The 18671-nt window shown below is 35.5% G+C and overlaps 1 protein-coding gene across 1 annotated transcript; it reads left to right on the top strand.

The window, feature by feature from the left end:
* Positions 1-15641: 15641 nt before the first annotated feature.
* LOC143628459 (protein PIN-LIKES 1-like) lies at positions 15642-18363 on the top strand. The gene is made up of 10 exons (XM_077098055.1): positions 15642-15833; positions 15923-16002; positions 16179-16303; positions 16388-16509; positions 16578-16650; positions 16683-16759; positions 17424-17587; positions 17670-17722; positions 17793-17978; positions 18054-18363. The coding sequence occupies exons 1-10, from the start codon at positions 15699-15701 to the stop codon at positions 18176-18178; spliced, it is 1140 nt and encodes a 379-aa protein (XP_076954170.1). The 5' UTR covers positions 15642-15698; the 3' UTR covers positions 18179-18363.
* Positions 18364-18671: the final 308 nt, after the last annotated feature.

The raw sequence follows: 18671 nt of genomic DNA, 5'->3' as shown, positions 1-18671 counted from the left end.
TAAACTTTCCAAAGTCTAGGGACTAAAATTGCCAAATTCCAAACCTAAAGGGTTAAAAATGAAAATTCTGATTTCCTGACCCATCGCGCTACGCGGTGGATCAGAAGAGAGACCCATTGCGATACGCGATGGGGTGTCTGACAGCGAGACGCGTGGCCTGCCACGTGGCCACACGTGGCACACCGGTCGCCACGTGTCCCGCCACGTCGCCACACGTGGCACGTCGTCCGCCACGTGTCAGCACGTGGCACACCGTCTGCCACGTGGCGACACTGGCAGACCTACGGTGTGACTGGCCAGGGCTACGTCGCGGTACGCGACGGGTGCCCAGGAGGCCGTCGCGTACCGCGATGGGACCCCAGATTTTGTCTTTAAATAGCAAGGTCGGGATCTCATTTCTCCACACCACATTTCAGTATCTCACTCTCTCTCTAGCATCTCTCTGGCTTTTATATCTTTCCTCGAAGTTCGTGCTTTATTTCCTCGATAAACGTGCCCCGATTCCTCGTTTTGTGTACCGACGATTCCTCGAAATTCGTGCCACCCTCCACCCACATACAACCAAGAAGGCGTTTGTTTTCATGGCGATGAATCTCGAGAAGCGTGTCGACGAGTGTTAAAGATTGGTATTATCGTTTGGCGACAAGGAGGAACGTTGACCAAGACGACAAAAGAAACGAAGCGGCATTGGAGTGCTGCTCAAATCGTTAGGGTTTTCATAAGCCTTTAAAGGTAAGGCTTAACGCCAATGAATATAATAATAAAATATTATAAGGCTTAAACCTTAAGTCGAGATTATACTCGATGCCTCGATAAAAGAAAGTAAAACAAAACATAACAAAGAAAGATTAAAAGATATGTTGTAATATATATATATATATATATGTGTGTGTGTGTGTGTGTGCAAGTATATATATTCTTTGTTATGAAATTATTATTTAAGTAATAATGAGTATTCTTAAATGATAAAAGAAAAGAATACGCTTCTTTGAGAAGAAGAAACGTCGGGTTTTTATAAATAAACTAAAGGTTTATAATTACTTTTAAACTAAAGGTTTTCAAGTAAAAGAGATATATGAACTAAAGGTTCATCGAGGTAGAGATATAGAATAAGACTAAAGGTCTTAATCCGGATTGTATATCCGAGTAACAAATGGTTATACTCGTACTATAGGTGCGAGATAGCAAGGGAAGACCCTCGGACGGTGTTGAAGTCGATCCCAAAGTGATAAGGTGAATACGCACCCAAACTTTTACAAACTTGTTTTCAAACGAGTCAAACATGTTATATGAAAATTATTAACAAGGAACTACGTGTTCCTAAACCGTTATAAATAAGAATATAAGCCTAGCCCTCAGGCTGTAGTATATGTATGTATGGATCCTTAAATATGTGGTAGTACGCGATGGGCACATCGCACCACGCTTGGTCGTAGGACGCTTTCCTATAGGAAGCACGACCATGTGTTTACTTATGGGCACTCAACTAAGTCGAACGCTGCGGTGTTTGCTGAGGTGACCTAGTGTAGAGGCTCAAGTTTATAAATGTGTTTGTTTAACTTTGTTATTCCTAAGCCACGGTGGGCCGAGGCAGGCGTAGTCTCGAGGGGTAATAAAGTAAAAGAAAATATTTTTTGCGTCAGCGTGTTCACCACCATTCGTTGCTGACGTATTTTATTTACATTTTGCAGGTGAACAAGATTAGCGCTTGGAGAGTCGAAGTGCTACTTATATATCCGATGGCTCGGATTTGTTTTGTATAAACTTTAATATAAAAATGGTGGTTTGGTAACTATAAAACAAGTAATCTTTTGAACTTAGATCGGGAATATTTTAAAATCCTGACTTTTGTTTATGTAAATATTTACAATTTTAATCCACATATTTATAAGTCTTTCGCTAATTAAACGTAACTCTGATTTATTTACAAATGCGGTACCAACATTAAGGGTCACACGCCTAGGCCGTGGTTTGGGGTGTGACATTAGGGATGTCTGCCTCTTTCACCTTCAGATGATAATAGCCTGATCTAAGGTCTATTCGCGAGAACCAACTCGAACCTTGTAGCTGATCAAACAAATCATCAATCCGCGATAACAGATATCTATTCTTCACCGTAAGCTTATTCAGCTCGCGATAGTCTATACACATTCTCATACTTACATTATTCTTCTTAGCGAACAACACCAATGCGCCCCAAGAGGAAACACTCGGCCTTATAAAACCTTCATGAGGAGTTCTTGCAGTTGGGACATCAATTCCTTCATCTCGGATGGTGCCAGGCGGTAAGGTGCTTTTGCGACGGGTAGTGCTCCTGGATAAAGTCTATTTGGAGTTCTACCTCTCACTCCGGTGGCAACCCCGTAAGGTCCTCAGGGACCACTTCTGGGTAGCCCCGCACAACAGGAACATCTTTCACTTCTTTTTTCTCGGCCAGGTAGGCACCGCACCCTCGCCTTAACAAACCTTCGACTTATATCATCAAAATGACATTAAGCCCTGAACTTTCTTTATCACCATAAACCGTCACCATACCACCGTCCAAGGACTTTAACCTTATCAACCTAAAATCTTGGTACCGATACCCCTACCATGTATTCTAAATCATTATTGGTGCGGGCACAGACACAAGTATTCGGGAAAAAAATTCTTATCCGTAGTTAGTGTTGTCTAAAATATAAAAATAAATAAAAATTCAATTAGCTAATTATATTAGTTACTGGTAGCTTAAAAGATTAAAATTCAATTAGCTAAATACTATATTGTTTGTAAATGATTATATTAATTCGTGAGCTACTCAAATTGGTTAACGCTAATTTCTTACAGGGCCGAGCTTAAACATAATTGACAAAACCAACATGATACTTTGTGTAAAGATAGGTTGATATATATGAGTCAAGTTATTCTATAAAGGTTAACAAAAATAAAAAGGTTGAGAAGTCATAAATAATTGACATGTGTCAAGTGGGGACCAAAAGAAAAAGGGTATAGAGGTAATCTCAACATGTAAAACACATGTTAATACCCCCATCATTTTAGAACGTCTATAACTTTTTTGAATGATATACTTTTTTTTAAATTTATCATAATAACAAGCGTTTTTTATCTTTAATATAATTATGATTTTTGTTATATAAAATTTAAAACAAAAATCACGTCATTGTGTCTTTTCACACACCATTGTGTATTTTCGCTTATCATTGTGTTTTTTCGTCATTGTGGCTTTCAACTTATCATTATGTTTTTTTAAATACTAATAACACCGTTGTGTAATAATAATATGTAAAAATAATGATAAATTAACAACAAATTATCTAATACATAAATCACAATGATTAATACATGTTACACAATAACTTGAAACGTAAAACACAATGGTGAATACGTATAACACAATGACCTAAAACGTAAGACACAATGGTGAATACGTATAACACAATGACCTAAAACGTAAGACACAATGGTGAACATATATAACACAATAACTTGAAACGTAAAACACACTGGTGAATACGTATAACACAATGACCTAAAACATAAGACACGATGGTGAATACGTATAACACAATGACCTAAAACGTAAGATACAATGGTGAATAGATATAACACAATGACTTGAAACGTAAAACACAATGGAAACGACATATTACACAAAAGAAAAATCTATAGTACAATTCATATGAAAACTCAACTAAAAGACACAATGAACAACAAAAAAACACAATTAAAAAAACCCATTAATTTTTTTATTTTTATATAACAATATGATACTCATATTAAAGATAAAAAACGCTTATTATTATGGTGAATTTTTTTTTAAAAAAATAATGTCGTATGAAAAAGTAATGAACATTTTAAAATGATAGGGGAATTGACATATGTTTTGCATGTGGAGAGAGAAAGTAAACAAAGGTGGGTTATTACCTTAATGCCCTTTTCATCAATTTTATTTATTAAATTAATCTCAATCACTCAAATCTAAGATCAACAAAGGATTGGATTCTTTCTCACCCTTCTCATTTTTGTTGTCCTTTATATTTTAACTTTATCCTGATATATATGTCAATGTTTGACTAATTAAATATATCATAACTGATTTAAATAGTCTTATGACTTATCGTCATCGTTGCTATTACGTTATCATATATTACAATCTGTTTAATAGAATTAATTTCAGTCAAGTGTTATAGATATAAGTCATATCGAATATAAAAATTTACAACATGTTTGAATCTAAAATAGAATCCAATATGTCTTAAATCCTCTTGTATATTTTTTGTTTATATTGTGATATAATGAAAAGGAAAAAATCAAAAAAAGTCAAAATATCATGTGACAATTTAAAAAAATTCATGAAAATAGGAAGATATGGTTTCTTGAATCCATTCTTTTATTATATAGATAGATAGATATACCATTTACAAATAAGAAAGCTAATTCTTACTCATGAATTTTCTTAGAATTCAACAAGTTGATGTTCTAGGTGGCATCTTGAATTAGTAAAATTGAAGCACGGTTCTTTTACTATCTCATATATAGGTGGTCGCAATATAATTAGAATTCCATCTTCTAGGTAATATATGAAAGAGATAAGTATAGTAGTATACATGAGATAAATTAAATACATTAACTGCAAAGCATATTAATAAGAAAGCGGTTTTATATATTTTTATTTACTAAGTTACCCTTTTTACATAAAAGGTAATCCTTAGACTTTTAAATTAGTACCAAATGACTGTTACCTTCCATTTCATGCTTGGTATTTGGATTATGGGACTATTATTGGTGATGCCAACTAAGTCGCTAAAGCCCTAGACATTATTAGCTCGGAAGGGCCATCATTGGGGCTGCAACTTAATATTAAGAAACCGAGGTTTTTTGGCCAGCGTGTAATGGGGTGAAAGTCAAAGATGGGCTTTTCCCTAGCGGGATTGGTAGACCAGAGAGAGGGGTAAAGCTCCTTGGAGGGGCTGTTAGTCGAGATCCCTACTTTATTAAGGAGTTGGCGAGGCGGAGAGTATCTCGTGCGGTTGATCTTATGAAACTCTTACCTTGCCTTAGGGATCCCCAGATCGAATTCCTCCTGCTTAAGTCTTGCATGGGGGTTGCTAAGTTGCTTTTTGGGTTACGAACATGCCACCCCCATATGATGGATGATGCGGTATCCTGTTTTGATAAGGGGCTTCGAGAAGCCATCGAAGATATGGTTGTATGTGGAGGCCCGTTCTTTGGTGATCTTCAGTGGCGACTTGCATCTTTACCGATGCGCTTGGGGGGGTTTAGGCCTTCTTTCGGCTCATGATGTTGGGGTTTACGCTTTTGTAGCGTCGAGGGCTCAATCTTGGAAGCTACATAATCACATCTTAAAGAATAACGGAGTTGTCGACCTGGACTCAGAATACGTGCAGGCCCTGGAACGCCTAAATGGCGCTCTCCCAGACTTTGACATTGGCGGTTTCTCTAATAAGGACACCGCCCCACCAAAGCCTCAAAAAACTTTGGCGAATGCCCTTTTTGGCAAAATCGCTCAGAGTCTGGGAGAAGTTTTTGGATTGTCCCCCGACAGAAGGCGGTTATTGAATGCTTACAAGGTCCTCATGCCCAAGATTTTCTGACCGTTATCCCGATTGATGGCTTGGGCCAAAGCATGTCTGCGGTCGAGTATAGGGCCATTTTTAAGTACCGTTTGATGGTCCCAATGTACCCAGAAGACGAAACATGTCCGATCTGCCGTAAGGCTTGCCTGGATAAATTCGGAGAGCACGCGGTTCATTGCAAGGAGATGCCTGGGTTCAAATACCGACATGATTGAGTGCAGGACGTTCTTTGGGACATCTTAAGGCGAGCTGGGATATCGGCTAAAAAGGAAGCCCCCGTAAACTTTCTTACAGTCCCCACGGAAGGGAGATCCACTCTACGACCGGCAGATTTGATCGTCTTTGGTTGGGCCGGGGGAAAACACGCTTGTGTTGACCTCACAGGGGTATCTCTTTTAGCTGGTTTGAGGGATAATGGGTTTGTAGCTGGGCAAGCAATGAAAAAGGCTGAAACGAAGAAGGTGGAGAAACATGCTAAAGCCTGCGAAGAGAACCAACATGTTTTTGTCCCTCTGGCTTTTGATACCTTTGGCTCCTTGGCACCGGAAGCTATCCGTTTCCTAACCAGGGTCCAACGGGTTATGCATAGCAATGTGGCGACTCCAAAGGGGCAAGGGTATGTCTTTAGCAGGTAGGGTTTGCAATTCAGAAAGGGGTGGCGGCGCAGCTTGTTGCCCGCCTACCTGCTATGTTGATGTAATATCTATGTTTCTATATAATGAGAAAATTAGTTATTTTAAAAAAAATGCCACTTAATCTTTCAGCCCTTGATTAAATGATTTAGGTGCTGTTTTTTTTTTACGACAAAAATTTTCTGCGATCTGATTTCATCTGATTAATGTCTGCAACTGAATATGTGGTCTGAAGGTCTGCAATCTGAAAATATAATACTGTTTGTTTTATAAACAGTATATCGTCTGCATAAGCTGAAAATTAGTTACCTATCATATATATTAAAGTAGATAAAAGTCATTTAACGTTTGTAAACTGTTAAAATAATTGGTAGTTGTGTACGAACTTTGGAAGTGAGTGGTGGTAGACGATTGTGGTAGGCGGTGAACGGTGGGTGGTGGTGATGGACGGTTGTGGTGGTGGGTGGTGGACCGTGATGGTGGCCGAAAATGGGTGGTGGTGGTGATGAACGGTGGTGGTGGGTGGTGAACTATGGTGGTGGTGGATGGTTGTGGCGGGTGGTGGTGGTGGCGGGGTGGTGGTGGCGACGGATGGTGGGTGGTGGTGGTGGATGGTGGTGGTGGTGGACGGTGGTTGTGGCCGACGGAGGTGGTGGTGGTGATGGACGGTGGTGGTGGTGGGTGGTTGACAGTGGATGGTGGTGGTGGTGGCGGACGGTAGTGGTGGGTGGTGGTGGCGGACGGTGATGGTGGGTGGTGGTGGCGGCGGACGTGGTGGTGGGTGGTGGTGGCGGACGGTGGTGGTGGGTGGTGGTGGCCGCAGACGGTGTATGGTGGTGGTGGTGGCGGATGGTGGGTGGTGGTGATGTTGGACATTGGGTGTTGGTACTTGGTATGATGTTAAGAAGTGTGAAGATGTGTGAAGATGATGAAAAAAGCTTAATTTTTAAGACCATAAAAGCAATTTTCAAATCTTTTTTATTTAGAAAAAAACAAACAGTCTTCAAAAGCTTATGTCTGCGCGCTCGCAGACATAGGCTCCTTGCAGACCTTATAAGCAAAAACAAACACAATCTTAGTGTTTGAGATTGGTTCTTTAAGTTCATACAAAATTTAAGAGTTATTAATTGATACTCATCCTATACATATACATAAATATATATATATATATACACACACACACTAGTTTTTATCCCCCGTATTACGGGGGTTGTTTTATAATATTTATTTATTTTTGGAATTTTTATTTTTTATTGTATGAAAGTTAATAATATACTTATGGTTTGATGATAAATTGTTTCACAAGTAAATGGTATGTTATAACCCGGTTTAAAAGCTATATGGATTTGATGAGACCAAAGACCCGTTTATTTTTTACTATAAAATTGGTTTTTAATTATAAATAATATATATCTTTTTTATATACATCATATATTAATTTTTAGTGTATCCCTACTTTATAGGATTTTTATGTCAAATATTTGGTGAGATTAGTTTTTAATTTAATGAGATGTTATAACCCGTTTAAGAAATATATGAGTTTGATGAGACCCGTACCCGTGAATTCGGGTCAAATGCATGAGAAACCTTCATTTAAAAATCAAGGAAATCTGGTGACTCCAAGAAAGTGGGAGCGACCACATCGCGACACGCAGGATTTTGGGTCTTCGTTTATATATATATATATATATATATATTTATATATATATATATATATATATATACAGGGGAGCGATATTTTAACTTGATGAGTTGTAACAACTTTAAGATATCAATTTTGGACCACACATTTAATTAAATGATATAAAATAAGTGACTGAGATTAAATTTAATTAAAAAATGAATCAGGAGAAAGAATAAGTATTTTTGATGATTATACAAGTTTAAATGTTAGTTACACATGTGTAATAAGTCGATTCGGTGTGTAAAAAAACACTGTAATTTTTTGTACATTACTTACACTTACGTATTACACACGTGTAGAAAAAATTCTAAAAAAATTTGTTACATTGAGTTCTTTCGAGTTCTTAAAACTCAAAGTGGTTCTTAAAAGAAATTAATCCTATATATATATATATTATATATAAGAGAGAGTTATCCTAAAAATAAGTAGTTTCCTATGAAAACTAGGTGTAAATCATAACCATTTAATCATGTTAATCAATGGTTGAGATTTAAAATTACCAATAACCGACATAGTTTCCTAGAATTGTCCTTTCACCATAATTTGTAATGTCAAATGTCAAATTTTTGTTGGTTCTTATCATTCATAGGAAACTCCTTATTCTTATTTGAACCACATATATATATATATATATATATATATATATGTTTAAGTTCAAGAAAGAAATGATATTATTACGAGAAATGTAAGAAATGAATATGAGCCACTAGTTTATTTTAGGTTTTAAATACTTAAAAATAAATTATAAAGGTATAAATACAACAATAAATTTTCTTTCTCCCTCCAATTAATACAACTCATATAACCATAATAAATCTCTCTCTAATTAATATATCTAAATAATTTAACTATAATAATTAAAAAGATAAAAACACTACTTTAGTTTTATTTTTTATTTACACATTCTTCATTTTATTCAACATAAATATTTTTTATTCATATAATACTATTTCTATATATTAAAAAAATAATTTCCACTCAATTTATTAGCATATATCAATGTGTTTTTTAACACTAAATATCAAAACATAATATTATTCTTTATTCAATTGGTATGCCTATAAAAATTATTGTCATAAATAATAATTAAAAAATATCATACAAATGTAAACAATAAATATACAACCTACACAAAGTTATATAACCTACACTTGTTTTGAGCAATAAAAACGTACAACATACAAAAAGCATACAACTTACATATGTAATTCGACATCAAAAGTTATATAAACTACACAAAGATACACATATCCTACACATGCGTAGGTTATATATTTTTCATATTTAGGTTATATGTTTTCTTATTCTTATAGCAAGTGTAAGTTATATGTTTTTGTGTAGGTTGTATATTTTTTATTAACATTTAATGCAAACATGTGTAAGATAGTTTTTTGTATTATTCATCATAATGTAACTACGTGTTGATGGATATTGAAATGTTGAATTTGAAGAAATTGGTTTTGAATAAAAAAATTAATGTATGAATAAATTGTATACGCGTAAGATAAAATTTCGTGTGTAGCTTATATGTTTTTCTTGTGTAGGTTATTTGTTTTCGTGTGCGTGTGTATTTTATTGATGATGAATTTTGTGTGTAGGTTATATGTTTTCGTGTGTAGGTTATATGTTATCTTATTCTTAGAACAAGAGTAGATTATACGTTTTTTGTCTGGGTTGTATGTTTTTTTGTTGATATCTAATGCAAACACATGTAAAATAGTTTTTTGGTATTATTCATTATAATGTAAGTATGTGTTGATGGATATTAATATATTGAGTTGGAAAAAAATAGTTTTGGATAGAAAGAAAATTTAATGTATGAATAAATTATACTTGTGTAGGATAAAAATTCAAGACACAAAAAATAAGTTATAAAACTAAATGAGTTCTTAATATTTTCCAATTATAATAATTTAATTAGTTATATTAATTAAGTAGATAAGTATTATGGTTTATTAGTTATATTAGTTGAAGAAAAAGAATGACTAATACTTTCTTTATTTAACTTTAAGCATTTAAAACTTAAAATAAAACTAGTGGTCCATATTCATTTCTCGCATTTCTTGCAGTAATATCATTTCTCTCTTGAACCATCCCCTATATATATATATAGCTTGTGTTTATGTTTTCCGGATACGAATAAAAATGAGTTAAAAGTACATGCTAGTCTGGTTTCTAATCTGGATTCTTTCTACTTACTCGTTTTCAATGACACCATATTTATGTATTTTATTATGTTTCTCGCCTCGACCCGACCTGAATGACGACCGACCTGAAAATTTTGTAAACCGAAAAAACTGGGACCTCATTAGCAAAAAATCATTGGTCCGTTACTGCATACTAGTACCGTACTACACAATAGTTTTTGGCATTTTCAATTTGCGGTAACCACAACGTATTAACCAACAATTTGTGATTGCAGCAACAACAACAGACAAAATAAAAAAAATCTCCATTAAGGGTACCCATAGTGGGGCGACAACGTTTTGTGTTTGAACACTGCCCCCAGGCGATAGGGCGGGGGGGGAGTGTTTTTTGTCATCGGATCTTTTGAAGAGTATTATTATTATATTGTGTTGTGCGTGGTATATATATATATAAGTATATATATATATATATTGAGCTACGACACCACTACACTCTTAATACAAAAACTCATTATTTGCTGACTCGTGTTATATGACACAAAACATACAATTTTGTAGCCTCTCCACTGCACGTAGCCTTGATAGGATGAAGTGAATGTATAGCCTGATCAGTTATGTTCAACACAATAATACTTACAGGGTCCCACCCAACTATAGCCGGCAACCCTGAGCTCAGTTTTTGCATTTAATATCATTCGATATCCATTGCCAGTTTATTCAGAACTCTGCTATAAACATTTTCAATATTTGCTGGTCTATCGTGGTTTTCTAAGAGATCATATGTGTAACATCCCGAAATTTCCAAAATAATATTAATTAAATTATTTAATATTGGAGGGAAAGTTTACTCGGGTTAACGGGAAATAATTAAATAGAGTAGAGGTTGGTATGGGTCGGGCTAGTGTTGGGTAATTGATATGGGTTATGGACTTGGATTATGAAGGAAAGAGGGAAGAACCATGGGCCTAAGCCCATGATCCACAATTATATAAACCTTAAATCACCATTTAATCCTTCATTTCTCATATTCCGTACACCACCAAAACACACACTTAGCTCTCTCTCATCCTACCTTCTCTCTCTAGCCGAAATAGAAGAAGAATTGATTTCCGACCCGAGGTAATGATGTATGATGTTGTTTATACTCAAACCCGTTAGATTTAGCCATGAAAGGTTAAACCATTAGAGTCACGAGATCCGGGTGGAATCGGGTATAAACCGAACCTAAGATGAGCTTAGGGGTCACCCTAGCTCAGATCTGGATCGAACGGGACGAAAAACGATGAAAACGGTGGTGAAACGGCTGAGATATCGTTTTTTCCGGCGATATCCCGGTTTTCCGGCGAAGGCGGCGCCGGAGTTGGGTGTACGAGGTAAGGATGTTAGTGAATTTTCTCTGACATTCTGACCTAATCCCAGTTCGTTAGCGGTGACTTAACGAACTAGAAGGCAATTCGTTAATCCATTTCGTTAAGAGGAAGTAACGAACTAGAAGCAGTTCATTAAGTCATTCGTTAAGGATAAGTAACGAAGAAGCTCCAATTCGTTAAGCAGTTCGTTAAGGGAGAACTGACGAATGAACCCCCAGTTCGTTAAGGGCTAAGTTCTTTAAAGGTTCAGTTCGTTAAAGGACCAGTTCGTCATAAAAGTCCAATTCGTTATGAAAGAGGTCGAACTAGTATAAAGAATCAGCTAAGGAAAGATAACGAATCAGATCAGGCGCTAGATAACGAATTAGACTGTGATGAGATAACGAATTAAACTGTGATGTGATAACGAATTAGGCTTAATTCGTTATGAAAAATGTGATGGTGAGTAAAATAATAATTTAAAATCTTAATGGGAAATGTGTTAAGACAGTTAAGACAGCTCGACCCCAGCCAGGGGCTCTGCCCCTTGGACCCTGCTAGGGGCTGCCGCCCCTAGACCCCGCTGCCAGGGGCGCTGCCCCCGGAGCCCCGTTCATTGAGGGATGTAAATAGACTAGAAACGCGATATCGATAGTAATAGTTAATTGACATGTGTATTTGTTATACATTTAGTCGCGCACAGCTAAACAAGGAGTAACTGTTAACCGAGTTCAGGTGAGTTTCTAGCCCCATTCCTTGTTATGTTTTCGGGGCTGTGTGCATACTCGATGTGAAGTGTGAATACACTTACCTTAAGTGGTAAGTGTATGCTATAATGTTTGATGTGAAATATTTATGTATGTTATGAATGGATGTCTGTTGGTGCGTGAACGATCTTCGGATATTGCATGCGTAGACAGGGAAGGTTAGTCGGTGTGCGAACGATCTTCGGATATTGCGCGTACCGTCATTCGGGAATGATCCCCAAGTGGTTATTAGTGTGTATATAAATGTTGTGATGTAACTTGATTATTATATGAATGACGTGATGATATAAAGTGTGTTGTAGACAAGTAAAAGTAGGGTGTGATAGAAGTGGCAAGGGTCTAGTAAGAGTGTTAGTGGCATGACGATAGTACGTGGTAGGGTAAACCTATGCGTGACTTCGTTATTAAAGTGGCAAAGTGACATAACGTTATTCTTTATTAAAGTGGCATAAGTGGCTAAGCTGGAGGGGTACGCATATGTTGTGTGTAGTGGTTATATGACAAGTTGCCTGATTAACTAGAACTCACTCAGCGTAGCTGACTTTTAGTATGCACGCAGGTGATATAAAGTGTGTTGTAGACAAGTAAAAGTAGGGTGTGATAGAAGTGGCAAGGGTCTAGTAAGAGTGTTAGTGGCATGACGATAGTACGTGGTAGGGTAAACCTATGCGTGACTTCGTTATTAAAGTGGCAAAGTGACATAACGTTATTCTTTATTAAAGTGGCATAAGTGGCTAAGCTGTAGGGGTAATTAAGGCTAAGCTGTAGGGGTAATTAAGTGGTTAAGGAAGTAGCAAGTTAGACAGTGGATTATGTGTCTTCGGATACGCATATGTTGTGTGTAGTGGTTATATGACAAGTTGCCTGATTAACTAGAACTCACTCAGCGTAGCTGACTTTTAGTATGCACGCAGGTGATCAGACTGAAGAGCTAGCATGAGGATGACACATGACATGGATCGAACGACTGGCATCTGAAGATGAAAGAAATGATGTTTTGAATATAATGTTTTGTGTTATGGTATCAAAGAAAAGATATAATGTTTTGTAACGAATGTTTTAAGTTAACGTTTCCGCGAAAGTTTTAATTAACTCTGATTGTAAGAACTGTGTTTATGAGTAAATTCGACGCTAAAGTAGGGCCACTGGGTACGGGGCTTTACAATATGCTGATCTCATACTCATTCAATACCTCAATAACTCGATTCTGATGGAAGAAGCCACGTTTTGCAGTTTGATCAATAATTTCCTGTTTGATCAATAATAATAATAATAATAATAATAATAAATTTCCTGTTTGATCAATAATTTTGGTTTTATTATAAGTTATTGAAACCGTTTCTATGATTGTATGATCGAAATAAAGGCTTAGCTGTCTATGAAAAATATTGGATTTTAATAATTAGTTCTGACCTAGCCAGTGCTAAGTACAACTTAAAAAATGTATTAAAACAGTATCAACTTTAACTATTTTTCACTACCGAGCTTTTTACTAACGAGGTTCAACCCGTTAGTTTTATATGATGTGGTTGTTTTTTCAACATTAGTGTCCACGTAAACAGTCAAGTAATCGAGTTATTGAAGTATTAAGGATAATAATTAACTATTAAATACTAATTTCAGGGACGACAATAACTAAATTGTAAAACTTATTTTTAAATTGTATAAGAATAAACTAAATTGTAAAACTACTCTTTAAATTGTATTAACTATTTTTGGAATTTTAAGTTATAAAACTTTTTTTATAGAAACATTCAAAAATTATACCAATCAATACCACAAAGATTGATTTTCAAATTCTAGTGTTCTTGGGTTTATGATAAAAGTAGGTAGACTAACCAGCACAACATAAAATGTAGCAAAATATTTTTTAGCTAATTTGTAATTTATGACAGTACTGCTTGTATTTTTTTTCCTTTTATAATTATAATGTAAGCTTATTAATACAGCTTATTAATAGCTTATTAATACAGCTTATTAATAGTATATATTAAGTTGGTTGTGACTCAATGGTAGAGCACTCACTTTATAAGTGAGAGATAGGAGGATTAAACCTCACTACCACCAACTTATATGGGAGATATGAGGGATGACCCTGACTTGTCAGGGTTCGAGTCCTGATATCATCCGGTTTTACCGGCTCATCGCTGTCGTTCCGTTTGGCAGGCGTGGGGGTCGCGTTTTATCCGGTGAATCCCTCAACAGGTGGACCGCTAGAGGCTCCGTCCGTCCGGACTAGTGGCCGGCTCGGGCTACCTTTAGCCATTAGGGTCGCGTACAGGGTACCCGGCGTTACTTAGTTGACCGTTAAAAAAAAAAATTTGATTGTCCACCACAATAATTGAAGAGAGAATATAATTAATGTTAGTTTACATCTTTTTCAGTTTTATTAAAAAATTTAAGATTTATAAATGAATAAGTGGTACAGATTTTTTTCACTTTTTGCAATAACTTTGTTTCTAAATAATATATTCAAGCAATAAAAAACTATTTTTATTTTCCATATGTATTATAAGTAAATTACATATACAAGCATATAAAATATATTTCAGGCCGATTATTTATAAAATTGAAATTAACGAACGTTTGAGAATTAAAAAAAAAATCAATGTTGAAATACGTGTAAGTAGTGTAAATTACATTACCCACACATTTTTTCATATGCTCATTACATATAAGTAAATACATTTTTATATCCGAGTTATGGCAGTTTTTACAACCCAACCGATTATTCTTGATGTGTCATATCAAATGGTAGAACATCTATAATAAGGACTCCGAAAACACCAAAAAAACATGCAGTCATATGTCACGTTACAAAAATACCATTTTTTAAAAACATCAAAACTCATCTAATAATAAATCTTAAAAACACCAAGGGGGTGTTTGGGATTGCTTCTTAAAAGTGCTTATGGCTTTTTGGAGAGGCAAAATATCCAAAATGCCCCTCCAAAATCACCATTTTGGAGGGGCATTTTGGATATTTTGCCTCTCCAAAAAACCATAAGCACTTTTAAGAAGCAATCCCAAACATGCTCTAAAAAAACATTCTTACATCATCACCAACTTTTACACCCAAAACCCCCCATCCGACCCCACCACCTGTAAATAGGCCCACTTCCATCTCTTTTTTTCTAGTTATTATCCAAGAACTTTTTCTAAAAGTGAATCTCAAAGAACTTGTCAGTAATTAGTAAAAACTAACTACATGTAAAAACACCGAATAATAACCCTTAAACACACTTTAAAGTGTGTGCTCTTAATAAATTAAAAAAATGGCAGCCGCTTCCTCCATGTTATTGTCATAAGCTTTAACTTTTGAAATGTTTGCTTTCTTAATAATAATAAAATTAAAAAGATTGCTTTCATAAGAGTATTTTATAATAATCACGTTGTTGACTGTTCTTTCAGTACCACTAAGAAAGTTAATCACGTTGTTGACTGTTCTTTAAGTACCACTACGTTGGCCTTTTATCATAGTTCATTTGTTTTTGAAAGTTCTGAAAATAATTTGATTTAGAGATGGGTTTTGTTGATCTATTTTCTGCTGCTTCAATGCCTGTTCTCAAAGTGCTTATTGTCACTGCACATGGCTCATTTCTTGCCTTGGACTCTATAGATATCTTGGGACAAAGTACAAGGAAGCAAGTCAACAATGCAAGTTTAATTACAGATTTGATTATATATTCAAATTTTTTTAATTTTTTTTACCAGTTTTAGAAAGCTCCATGTTTTTTTGTATACAGATTGTGTTCTACGTGTTCAATCCAGCACTAGTATCTAGCAATCTGGCTAGCACCATAACTTACAAAAACATGATCTCAATGTAAGCATTCTTTTTAACTTCTGGTGTGTGTAATTGATCTGCTTAGTTTACATTTTTTTTACGGCTAAATATTACACTATACAAGAATTAAACCCTTGCCTCCTATTTGAACGGCCTAGTTTACATTTCTACAAGTACAATGTCACTTTTTAATCAAGCTTAATTTAAAACTGCAGGTGGTTTATGCCTGTTAATATTCTTCTAACATTCATAATCGGATCCACGCTTGGATGGCTGCTTTTACTCATTTCTAGACCACCTCAACATATAAAGGGCCTCATTATTGGCACCTGTGCAGCAGGTAATTACTCATACCCTACAAACACGAAGCATATATAAATGAACTCATTAAGTTTGTGTTTTGATCACGAGTTATGAGTGACAGGAAACCTGGGAAACATATTTTTGATAATATTACCAGCTGTATGCAAAGAGAAAGCAAGTCCCTTTGGAGATCCTGATGTTTGTTATGAGAATAGCATAACGTATGCTTCACTATCTTTGGCGGTGTGTAACTCTACTTACAAAGTTAGAATATTGTTATTACTATTGAATCCTGATGACAAATTCATCAGATTGGAGCTGTGTACTTGTGGGGATATGTTTATAACCTAGTACGGGTTTTTGTGGGCCACGCGCTGAAATCTGGTAACAAAGATGCAACATCTATCGTGAAATAGTCACTGTTCGAGAGGATTTGGCCCACGCTTTGCTTCCTTTGTCTCCGTCATCCACTAACACCGATGGGAAATTGAAGGTTGTTATTTTCACTTCAGAACTTCAACTCTTACATAGGTTACTTGGGCTGTTCATAATTCAAATATGACTCGAATAATCTGAAATTCGAACGTACTTTGACTTCGAATTTATGGTTATTCGAATCCAATCTTTATCCGAACCAAATTCTAATTCGAACTCGAATTTAAAAATCACAACCTGATTCAAATAACCCCAATTTACATTATATAGAATACTTTTTATATGCTTATATAATATTTGGGCCTTTTGTGCTCTATCTAAGCTTTTCTATATATTGAATATAGATAGATATTAGTTTAGGGATTTTGTTTTATATATTAAATGTAGATGGAATGATAGATATTAGTTTAGGGATCTTTTTTCTAACTTTGAATAATTGTTGATTTATTATTTTTTATTTCGGTTTACTCGAATAGATCCGAAGTCATATAAGCTTATATGAATCGGCTTCTGCAAGTTTTATTCGAATTTGAATATAGAATTTAATTCCACGAGTCTTGCTTGTACCTATAACCTTAATAGTCTAATATGTGGGTTGCTTTAGGTGATGCTAAATGGGATGAAACATCAATTGGGGAACTTTGTAAGGCATATTAACTTGAAGGCGGTGTTTGCACCATCTACTACTGCAGCGATAACCACCTTATGTGTCATAATTAAAGCAAAGATGTAAATGTTTACGAGACCAAATGACTATACGTTCCTTTTTAAATTTTGTTTTAAAGATTGTTGGATTCATGATTGGAACAATCACACCATTGCGCAGACTACTAATCGGCACCACAGCTCCACTTCGAGTGATCCAAGATTCTGCATCTTTAGTTGGGTATAGTCTTTTACAACTTTCCTAGATTATCTATTCGCGGAACATAGGAAGCTAACGAACCATATTCTCGGTTTTGTTAAAGGGACGCAGCGATTCCAATGGTGACATTAATAATTGGCGGAAACCTGTTAAGAGGTAGCTTCGACCATAAATTCCCATCCATACTTTAATTTCTTGATGTTACTAATTATTATATGACTTGCAGGCCTTAAGGGATCCAGTATCTCATTACCAACTGTGCTTGGAATCGTATCAGTTCGGTATATTTTCTTGCCACTTTGTGGCATTTTAATTGTCAAAGGAGCGGTTTATCTTCGCTTTGTAGAAGCAGATCCTCTCTATGTTTTCGTTCTTTTGTTACAGTTTGCGGTTCCACCAGCCATGAATACTGGTATAAGCTTTCGACGATAATAATGGTATAGTGTTTAAATTGTTGTACAAATTTGTTAAACTTGTTAATATGCAGGTACAATAATGCAGTTGTTTGGTGTTGGTGAAAGTGAATGCTCCGTAATTATGTTGTGGGCTTATGGTTTGGCATCAATATCGCTTAGCCTATGGTCGACCTTCTTCATGTGGCTTGTATCTTAACTAATTTGTTTCATTTAACTATGATGGTTTTTGGGACTGGTTTTCACTTTTCAGAACATATAGTATTATGATTCTTTCATTTCAATAAGCTTGGCAAAATGGATGGTTCGGTTCATGTCAGGTCACATGATGAATCAAAAGGGGTTCGGGTTAAATTGGGTTTGGGCTTTTGCTGAATGGAATGGTACAAAAACTAGCCACCATACATAGATAAAAACTGTAGAATATAAGTTATGGGGTTCCAACCATTTCTGCAAAATTTAGGTACTTCATAGATATCTAACTAAGAACGTTATTCTTTGTGGTGCTGCTATTGAGTATTTTGGGCATAAACTTGCACAAGCTTGTCACAAAGTTCGTAATTCAAGATCCGGATAACCTGGTCGCTTTTTATGCCTTTCTAATAGACTTTGGAGTGCCTCCATAAACTGGCAATGCATTTTGGAAACCACAAAAGATGTTGAACCAAATCATAAAATCATCGATTCCAACT

Source organism: Bidens hawaiensis, unplaced genomic scaffold, assembly GCF_021521415.1.
Source record: "Bidens hawaiensis isolate Kalapana, Puna unplaced genomic scaffold, B.hawaiensis_p1.1 tig00004973_1, whole genome shotgun sequence".
NCBI lineage: Eukaryota > Viridiplantae > Streptophyta > Magnoliopsida > Asterales > Asteraceae > Bidens > Bidens hawaiensis.
Note: the sequence above shows the minus strand (reverse complement) of the source record. Positions and strands in the feature narration are given on the sequence as shown.

Excerpts from the sequence above, each read along its gene's own strand:
- LOC143628459 (XM_077098055.1), top strand. The coding sequence starts at position 15,699 with ATGGGTTTTGTTGATCTATTTTCTGCTGCTTCAATGCCTGTTCTCAAA. Across the intron at positions 16,304-16,387 it reads TATTGGCACCTGTGCAGCAG|GAAACCTGGGAAACATATTT; the intron begins GTAATTACTCAT and ends TATGAGTGACAG. Across the intron at positions 16,760-17,423 it reads ACACCGATGGGAAATTGAAG|CAAAGATGTAAATGTTTACG; the intron begins GTTGTTATTTTC and ends TCATAATTAAAG.